This window comes from Channa argus, chromosome 1 (genome assembly GCF_033026475.1).
Source record: "Channa argus isolate prfri chromosome 1, Channa argus male v1.0, whole genome shotgun sequence".
In the NCBI taxonomy this organism is placed as follows: domain Eukaryota; kingdom Metazoa; phylum Chordata; class Actinopteri; order Anabantiformes; family Channidae; genus Channa; species Channa argus.
The window spans coordinates 7,966,824-7,976,585 of record NC_090197.1 but is presented as its reverse complement, the minus strand read 5'-3'; the positions used below and the strand labels follow the sequence as shown (position 1 = coordinate 7,976,585).

Below are 9,762 nucleotides of genomic sequence, written 5' to 3'. Positions count from 1 at the left end.
TTTTTGTTGTTGTTGTTGTTATTGTTGTGATTTTTTTTTTCCGATGCTGGAGAATAAACACAATAGAGCCACGAGAGAAAACAGGCCACGGTAAAACTGGTAATTTCCACAGCAACGATAACGAGAAAAAGCAACATCATATCCACTGGGAAATTCAGAGAAGTTTGGTTAAAATTCTACTTTTTCCTCTCTGTCAATAAGCTTGTCATGTTGTTGTTGTCTTTACTCACTAACACATTCTCTGTCTTCCTATTGTTGAAATATAAATTGTCCAACCAATGAGCATCATCCAGTTTCTTCTTCTGCCTTTTCTCTTTGCTCTATTTGGAGCCAGTCAGTGTCGAACTAAACGGTGATTCTTCGAAGCCTCGCAACCACTAGTTTCTTTACATAATCTCTTTTCGGTGCCTGTTCACACAGGTTTTTGGGAGGGAACCCCAACAGACATACAGACATGTACAATCAGCTCCCGCCAATAAAGAGTCAGTCTTTCAAAATGGCAATAACTGAAGGTGCAAAGGTTGGTCACACTACATCCCAACTCCTGTCTTTTTTGTTTTTCAGGAGCAAAAAAAAAAAATGTCATGCTTTCAGTTTCTCTTCCCACTACAATCGCTAAAAACTGTGCAGGCCAATGGCTTGGTCAGACCAGGGTTGACTGTGTTTGTGTATAAGTGCTCACACTGCACAGATGCGTCCATGCGCTGCATGTGTTTGTGTGTGTACTGTATATATTTGCGTGTGCTGTCTGTCTTGCAGCATCCAGGGGCTGTGGAATATCAGTGGAGGTCGTTGGGGTTGTGTTTGTCCCGACCACTGTGCTGAGGAGTGGAAGGGCGAGGAGGAGGTCAAGTCAATGGCATCTGAGGGCTGGCTGGCTGGGAACAGCAAACTGCATCTGCACAATAAGTGACAAAGTGCCTTTGTGTGTCATGGTCCTTGGTGGCAGCTCCTGGGGACTGCCAACCAAGAGTAACAGTCTGATTTGGTAAGGGTGTATGTGTGTGTATAGGTGTCTGTGTGGGATCGTTGGCATGCTGGACATTACATATGCACCAGGGTATGTGCATATGTGTGTGTGTGTGTGTGTGTGTGTGTGTGTGTGTGTGTGTGTGTGTGTGTGTGTGTGTGCACGCGCCAGAGAGATAGAGAGTGTGTACCACAGAGTTTGTGTGTCAAACTACAAACTACTGTACAAATGTGCTGAGAGCAGACCTGGGCAAAGTGTTAACTGAAATCTTCTGGATATTTAGAAAAAAAGAAAAAAGAAAAGGAAAAATACTACTACAAGAAGCACTTGACTCATCAGGACTTGCATGTGATTTGTCCATTTTTGAGGCTTTTTCTTTTGTTTGATTAGATGAATCCAGTACACCTTGAGTAGTTTGAATATCTGTGACCATGTTCAAATGTATTTCTGCCCAGGCATGGTGGAGATCAGTGACAGTAGAACGGATCCTGCTGGAGCCATCCACATTACAGGTACAACACGTACAAAACCATTCTGCAGGGATGACATACTCCTCCGTCTTCTTCTTTTCCTTGCTTCATCATCCTCTCCAGCTTACGATCCTTCACTTTTGGGCTCCTCTGGGCTGTGGCTTGGGTCTCCTTGCTGCTCCGCCGCTCCATCCTCCCGGCCTGATGGAATAAAAGAGGAGCTGTGGGATGGGATCGTGTGGACTTCAGCTGACCCTCCAGGCTCAAGGGCTCCAGGCGTGGCTGTCTGCATGATCTTCTGACGGACTTCGCGAATCTTCAGCTGCAGACACACCTTGGTGGGGAAAGTGTCTGAGTAGCGTGCCTGGAAGGCTGCCGTTGCCTGAGCTGGAGAGAAGGAAAAGATGGTAAAAGAGAGGAAGGAAAACAGGAGCAAGGAGACACAGAAGTTGGTATAACAGTTGTATCATATCAGCCAGTACCATATATCCTGTAAGATAATCTTTGACAAAACTGTCAATGCTACACATTGCATGCACATGTTTTTAGTTTTTTCTCAAGACATATTTTTATTGTGAAATTCCTTTTAAATAGGCATAATGGTGATTCAACTGTTGCTTCTGCTGCTTTAAAGCCAAAGTGTGTATAATACCCAAATAAATCCCACCTCATTGTCTTTATCCAGCCTAGTTCCACAAGTTTTTGATTGGAGTTGATTTGGAATTCTACTAAACACTTTAAAGTTTAAGGTCTCTACATATACATGTACTTACTGTATAAGTAACTTGGCCAAATGTTAATGTTCAGAATGGTGAGGTTTTCCAATATATGACTAGTTTCTTAGCTTTAAAGGGGTCAAGTAAGTTTTGCCTGTACAGTTTATTAGAAGGCGAAGAGAAAACCTGGAGATCAGTTAGTTTCTCTTACAGCAAAATTGTGTTCTATCCCCTGGTGGTTTACCTGATGGAAAGAAGCCATGTTCTTGAAACAGTTGCATGACCAGGGCCCGCCGCTGATCCAGTGTTCTGCGCAAAGATGAGTAGGGAGCCCGATCCAAGTCTCCTAAAAGATCCTCTCCCTCTGTACCTAGTTGGACAACAAGGGGCGTCATCATAACACCGTTAGCACACCTTTTGGGAGAGTTGTGCAGATTGTGAACCTGCTGCGTAGGTCCTACCTGCCCTGTCGAATGTGAAAATGTCACCCTCGCACTTGGCGGCGCTCTTAGGGGTGCTGGGCTCTGAGCTGCAGCTAGACAGACGTCGAGTCTTCCTCCTCGGGGAGCTGGGGTCCTCTGCACTGAGATCAATCTCTAGATAGATGATGAGAAGGATAAAAAAAAAAAAAAGTAAAAAGGGATAAAAGAATGAGACAAAAAGCCAAAGCTCAAATACATCATTTTTTTCTGTATTTGATATGTTTTATCACTTTAGGTAAATCGTGGCTCAAAATTATAACTGTTAATTTGTTTCAATCTGTCTCTCTGTCCAGTTTCTCACCCGTGGAATTGCGTCTCTTCTTCCGATAGCTTCCCAGGATGGCTCTTGGTGAGGTGGCCAGACTCTGCAGGGTGGGCGAGGGAAGAACCTCTTCTGGATTAAACTCTGGAAGCTCAGCAAAACGCTCCTCAAAGTATGTCTCAGACAAAACCCTACACACGGACAGCATAGCAGCCACGTCAGTCCAGAAATGTGCTAATTTGAAGGTTAAGAGATGACCCATGAATGCATTCACATTCTTACTGCCATAGGACGTAGCTCGGCCAGGGCTTTCTCTTCCCTGCGACATCCCCACCGCTCACCCACTGTCTAAATAAAGTCTACAAAGGTTGAGCACTCTGCCCACTCACATTCAGTAAACAAAGAATTTCCGCCACGATTTGAAGTTGGAGATTTGCTCACATATATAAAAATGATCCCACTATGTGTGAAACTCTGTGATAAATGATGTCAGCAAATGCGAGTCCTGTCCAGGGTTTCTGTGTCTCATCTTCAAGCTGATTCATGCCATAATTACAGAAAATAAGCTACTGTTGTATGAGCTCTCTCAGCATGAGGAAATGAAAACTGTTAAAAAAAAAGGAGAGTATTATTTTATAACACCTGGAAGCCAGAAGGACGAGGCAACTTGTTGAATTCTGTTTTGGAACCGATTCTACGTAAGCCATAAGTTCAAATCTGACCACAGAGAACGGGTCTAGACTTGTGTGTCCTGCAGAGGTGGTACATTTTTACAAAAATTCTAATTAAAAAAGTTACGTTTAAAATTAAATGTCCCTACTTATTCATTGGTACTTACCCATTCAAGTGATTGCAAACACATGCACAATGAAGTTCCTTTAGACAAACTCATATAGATATTGCAAAATATGTAATATCTATTGTGAATTTCCCTCATCTAATAATTCCTGCCTATCTGCGACTGTTTTTGTCTCACTTACTTCTCAAGAGAGTTAGGTGCCTTTTTGAGTGGTGGTGGTCGAAACTTGGTCTTCTTTGTGGAAGGCGGGGGCTCTCGTTCTGAAGGGGGAGGTGGAGGAGGATTCAAACATGATGGAGGTGGAGGAGGGGAACGAGGTCCAGCCTGAAAATTTTAGGGTTTAGAGTTAGATTAATTTTTTTTTTTTAAGTTTTTTGTGCCTCTAATCTACAATTGCTTAACTTTTCCATGACTTTATATCATTGATGAGACTATAAAAGGTTGCTGTATCATGTCATCTGTCCAAAGCAAGTAATAAAACACGTGGGGAAATGTATTGTGGTATATTACTTCAAACTATGAAGTTCTATAATTTACAGATGCCGACTTCCTCAGAGAAGTTGTAAAATCTCTAGGCAATTTCCCCTTTGTGCGTTATAGATGAACTTATACTCTGAGGCCACTTAGAATTAAAAAATGTTTCTCCGATAGAAATCCAACTGACTGAAAGCAGCTAGTACAGTCCAAAGATTCACAAAGAAATTACAGAATAATTGGAGCCGATATCGAACGTTTTTCACCTCGCTGCTGCTGTCGCCCATGTTGTGGTCCTCTTTGTCTGTCTCTCTGCTTCTCTGCTTTTCACTGCTGCCCTTCATCCCTCTCTCACACTCTGCATCCATCTCACTTTGTTTCTCCCTGCCATGTCCATCTCTCACATTTTCCTCTTTGATGTGCAGAACGATGTCCTCTTCTTTTTTTACTAGAACAGGCAAAAAGGTAATGCCAGACTTTGGTATAAAATAGGGGAGATACAAAGCTGAAGTGCACACTCAAACTCTTTACTAGCCTTGCAGCATCAGCCTTTATTCTGCAGGTTCAGTTTCATCACAGTTTAATCTAGAAAACAGTCACTGAAAAACAGACTGACGTGCAACGACGTGACCCTCTTTGATGCATGCGGGTGTAAAGATAAACCGGTTCCCACAGGGGACAAAGTCCACCTGTGTTTCAGTCTTGAAAATTTGAAGTGGAGACCATTGACAGCTATGACAGTGCTGCTTTCAGCCTGCCAGCTGTAAGATAGCATCTTGTGGTCTGTGTAGTTACACAGAGCAAGTGTAAAGAAACCAAGACTTTTAAGGCTCAACACAGGATTAATCAAACACAAGAAACCCTGAACATAGAAAGTTAAAATTAAACCACATGAGTAATACCTGTTATGGCATTGCTGGTATAGGTGACCCCGGACATGCCCTGGTCTCCATCCCCAATTTGAGCATCTGGTTGGCTCTCTCTCTTCACCTCCACCTTCGGCTCCAACTGTATTGCCAGATTAGACTGAGAGCTTCCCACGACTGAACCCTGCACTCCCGTCGCCAAAGGAGAAGCTGGGTTTATCATGTCCTGGGGTGGAGCTGCCACTGCAGGCTGCACAGATGTCACAGAAACCACACCAGTGCCCAGTGCAACAGTTGGTGCAGGATAGATGGCAGTTAGCACCTGATAAAGAAAATTGTAAACCAGACACATCAGTAAAGAGGCAAAAATCAAATGCGGGTATGCTGAACCTTTTTGTTAAGTGGACAAGGCTTGAGACTTTTCCACGTGTTTTCAGTGAAGATGCGCATAAGTCCAGGGAGGGTAAGCTAGACCAAAACAACCGACGAGAACAATTAAATCACAGTTTATTACTGCCAGAGTCAAATCTGATCCTGGTTGCACAGAGCAACCCAACCTTTGTGCTGTAAATTGCCCTTACAGTTTTACAACCCGACAAAAGGTAAAAAGCAGCATTTAAGAGGTTGCCAATGTTCTCTCGCTTGTTTGTTTACCAAAACTAATGTGGTGATGACTTACTGATATCAGAATGACACATCTAGAACTTTTAATTTAATCAATCCTTTAATCAAGCTGCAAGTGCTGCTGTGAAATCCAAGGGGAATACTTATTGCAAGAGACGTTTGACGATAGAACACGGAGAGATTTTTAGGTGATATCTTATGTAAGAACTAAGAAAACAAAAAGTAAAACTTAAAAAAAAAAAGATCACATTTTTTTTGTTTTGTTCCTCTTTACCTGACAACCAGCAGATGCCGAGGCCTGGCCCAGAAGGGTCTGTGACTGACAGCTCAGTGGTGGGCCTGGGGCAAGCAGTGACGATTGACCAACGATTGGCTGAACCAGTGTCGGCCCGGTCGGGGAGATGGCGGCAAACCCCAGATTTGTAAAAGAGGATGAGAGATATGCAGGGCCGGGAGCGGGAGACACATGCTGAGGTGTTGATGCGGTGACACCTTGGCCAGACTGGACATTTGTGATCCTGAACGAGAGAAAACATTATAAATATTCTTCATTTCGAAATAATGATTTCAGTCTAGTGTTAATTGAGTTATTCAATTAAACTTACAGTGTCACACCCACACAGACCTAAAAGACACCAAGGCTACTGTTTCAGTGCAGAAACATTTATCTGACATAGACAATAGCTTATGATTTTAATGGCTAATGAAGTGACACCACAGATAGATAAACAGAAAATTCTGAAAAAAAATTCAAGAAATGAAGTTACTGATACGTGATAGATGAGAAAGCAAAAGTGTTGGGCTGTAGCTACTTATTATCTTTTGTTTTATTTATTAATCTGTTGACTACTTTCGCGGTTAAAGGATTCCGGATTCATTTATCTGAGTAATGGTGCAAAACTAAAAGTATGCAGTTCAGCATAGGAACAAATATTCCCATTTCACAATATGAAACCAGTAATTTTACATAATCCTTGTTAAAAATGACTCGACAAAAATAGTTTTTGATTCATTCTATGCCAATGTATTACAGTAATGCATTCGCCTTTTTGACTCACTGAGGAAACAACCTAATTTTCACTTTGAACAATGTGGTCAAATGACACATTTTGTTTTCCCCCCGTGTAAACTTGGGAAATTTAAATTTGTTCACATTATTCCAAGTGATGACGACAGAGTGTTAATGCTCAAACTGAAGATTGCATCTACTTTTACTGAACATTAAGTACAATTAATGTTATGACCTACCTAAAATCCAAATCTGACAGGATCTTCACATTTTTTTTTACATAAATATCTCAGAAGCTTTTCTGACGAACTCAAGCAGTGGCTTAAAAAGATAAATGCAAGTACATATGTTGCTGTCTTTCAGGTGTTAGTAACCTGGTGGGTGGGGAGGTCAGAAGCACGGTCTGTGGGGGCGCAGCACCATGAGCCATCACTGTTGCCACGGAAACAGGAAAAGGGCTCCCAGGATGCACTGTTGCTGTGCCACTATGGTGAACATTGGTCTGGACCACAGGTAAGGGAGCAATCTGGATAATCTACAAAGAGCAGGACAACACATTGACAAAAGCAATGTGTCATCAGCGAACCTGATTTACAGAACATTCATCTGACATGTAATCACTTATTTGTTATGTTTTTACTGAGCCGAACACAAAAATATCACTTGTTCTCTTATTAATTTACAGTACACTTCTTGAGAAGATTCTTGAATGAAACATGCAGACAGAAATGAAACAACATTTTCTGGCTTGTTCTAGGCTTTTTTTATGTTGCTGTAAAAGGCTGGATTTTGCAACACTTTGGTAAAAAAACAATTGTTACGCATGTTCCAAGATTTTTCTGATGTTTTAACTTGGAAGGTCACACAGAGTTCAAAGGGGATCGGTTAAATTAAGTGTGACTAAATAATTAAGGTATAAAGTATAGGATATAAAAATATTGCTTTTTACAAGCTCCAAAAAGTCAAGTGTCCAAATCAGTTCAACCAGAGTAGTAAAATAAGAGCGTACAGCACCACAGCCTCTTTGTGTTATCTGCTTTGTTCGCTAACAAGTACATGTGTCGTCTGTATCTAGTAATAATGCTCCTGGTGCTTTTGTGGATTTTGTCACTTTATCACCTGCAGCAAACAGCGTGACATCTATTGATCTTTGACACTGCTGGCACTTGTTTTAGTGAGTGTTGGCATCCATACCTTGTTTCCTGTCGCAGGGCCGTTCTGCACAGGAAGAGGCGGAGCCACGAGTGAGATGGAAGGTTGAGGAGGAGTAGACCCTGTTCTCACTGTTGCCATGGGAACCAACATCTTGCTCTGGGTTTGGACTAATCAGAGAAGAGGGAGGGAGAGAGAGAGAGAGAGAGAATGAGAGAGAGAAATAAATCACTCAGCATGAGGAACAGATAAATGGAGCCAAAAGGCGGGAGGTGAAGACGGCGCAGGAGCAACGGGTGGGTGGAGACACACTGAGACAGAGAGGACATTTCAGCGACTAAAAGAAGTGAAATTCCTCAAATTTCCCACAATTTTCTGCTGCTTTTCACTCTTATGAACAAAGATTGATTAAGGCATGGGTGGGCGCCAGGCACATACTCATGTCAACAGCGTTTCTGCTGTCAGTCATTATTTATGTAAGCCAATCAAATCTATTTTCAGTGCTTCCCGTGGAGATGATTAACACGATAAGAAAAGCACAAACAAAAATAAAAGCTTTTTTCAGTTTTCAGTGGACCAGTGAAAACACTGAGAAGAATTTAGTTCTTTCTTGTCAGCCAATTGTTGCTCTCTGTCTCACCTCTGGTCCCGGGGCTGACTCTTATTCCCACCCCTGAGTGCACGCCATTGGCCAAGGCGGCATTGGTAGGCAGGGAGAGGATTTGCTCGTGGGTGAGTTGAGGGGATGATGGGTTCTCGGCGGGCAGGATGTACTGGACCTGCGTTAGCGGCTTAAGACCGGCTTGAGGTGTGAGAGAAGAGGTGGGGTGGAGCTGGGGCTGGAGGATAGGTAGCGGGGTTTGTGTGTGCAGCTGTGGGGGTTGAGGGGTAAGGAGCTGGACTGGCTGGGCAGCAGGTAATGACCCTCCCAGAACTATGCTAGTGACCAGGCTGCTTCCCCCCACAGGAGTTACACTGACTGGACCAGGAGAGGAGGATGAGGATAGGTACCCACCCCCTGCAGCAACTGGCAGCTGCTGTGATCCGCCTGCTCCAATCAAGAGTGTGGCTTTCTTGTCCTGGGGCAGGGGGCTGAAGGTGATGGCTCCTTCCACTGGCTTGCTGGCGATGGGGAATGGTGTGCTGGCGATGGGTCGTACCACATTGGTTACCATGGTAGGAGCCATGCGGACGGCACCGAGGACCTGGTTCAGACCCTGCTGGGCAAAAGTGACAGGTGTCTGTGTGCTAGATGTTGAGCCTGTGATGGACAGAGAGGAGACACCCTGCCCAGCTCCACCACCTCCTTCCCCTCCACCTGCTGCTGAGTTTTCTCTCTTGGGTGCTCTCTCATTCCCCTCCTCTCCACCATCTGGGCCTCTCTTTCTCTTTCTTTCAGACCCATCTTCAGCACCTCCTCCTCCATTCCCTTTAGCTGAGCTGGAGTCAGAGGGAGGGATGGAGGGAGACGAGGAGGGGAGAAAGGAGCGAGCTACTGGCTGGAAGCCATGCTGGAGGGAAGAGAAGATAGAGATAGAGAGTTCAAAGCCAGGTAAGTTAAAGTCTAAAGTTCTTCTCTCTCAGTTACAGACTCTTTGGATAATCTGTTATTACAGAGAATCAGAGAGAAAAAACATTTAATTAAACCCCAAACAGTGAATAAACTCTAAAACTCTCTACACTGTAAATCAAGGTACAGCAACATAAACACTTTATGTAAAATAAAAAATGGCGTCTATGCGGCCATGTAGTTAACATTTCTTATTTAATGCTTTATTTCTTGATAAGTAGACAAGACAAAAAACAGCATAATGAAATGCATCCTCTCCATTAACCGAGTGTTTATATACAAGCGGCACTAAATATGGGAAACTCATTCAAGTCCAGCTTAGACCTTTTAGTCAGACCAAATCAGTCATGAGGTCCACTGCGAATTAT

At 43.3% G+C, this 9,762-nt stretch overlaps 1 protein-coding gene across 8 annotated transcripts in view; it reads right to left on the bottom strand.

Moving 5' to 3' along the window:
- cica (capicua transcriptional repressor a) overlaps nucleotides 1-9,762 on the bottom strand; it is a 29,343-nt gene continuing 19,581 nt past the window's right edge. For 2 of the 8 annotated variants that reach the window (XM_067476618.1, XM_067476701.1), the window contains exons 12-22: nucleotides 8,465-9,335; nucleotides 7,867-7,994; nucleotides 7,017-7,207; nucleotides 5,938-6,181; nucleotides 5,076-5,361; nucleotides 4,440-4,621; nucleotides 3,881-4,023; nucleotides 2,940-3,091; nucleotides 2,618-2,752; nucleotides 2,401-2,526; nucleotides 1-1,827 (exon numbers count right to left, since the gene is read on the bottom strand). In XM_067476618.1, the coding sequence (XP_067332719.1) occupies nucleotides 1,565-1,827; nucleotides 2,401-2,526; nucleotides 2,618-2,752; nucleotides 2,940-3,091; nucleotides 3,881-4,023; nucleotides 4,440-4,621; nucleotides 5,076-5,361; nucleotides 5,938-6,181; nucleotides 7,017-7,207; nucleotides 7,867-7,994; nucleotides 8,465-9,335 (2,721 nt within the window). In that variant the 3' untranslated portion in view covers nucleotides 1-1,564. Of the gene's footprint in view, nucleotides 1,828-2,400; nucleotides 2,527-2,617; nucleotides 2,753-2,939; nucleotides 3,092-3,880; nucleotides 4,024-4,439; nucleotides 4,622-5,075; nucleotides 5,362-5,937; nucleotides 6,182-7,016; nucleotides 7,208-7,866; nucleotides 7,995-8,464; nucleotides 9,336-9,762 lie in introns of those variants that run through there. The other 6 variants (XM_067476784.1, XM_067476865.1, XM_067476948.1 and 3 more) reach the window with 6 other exon arrangements.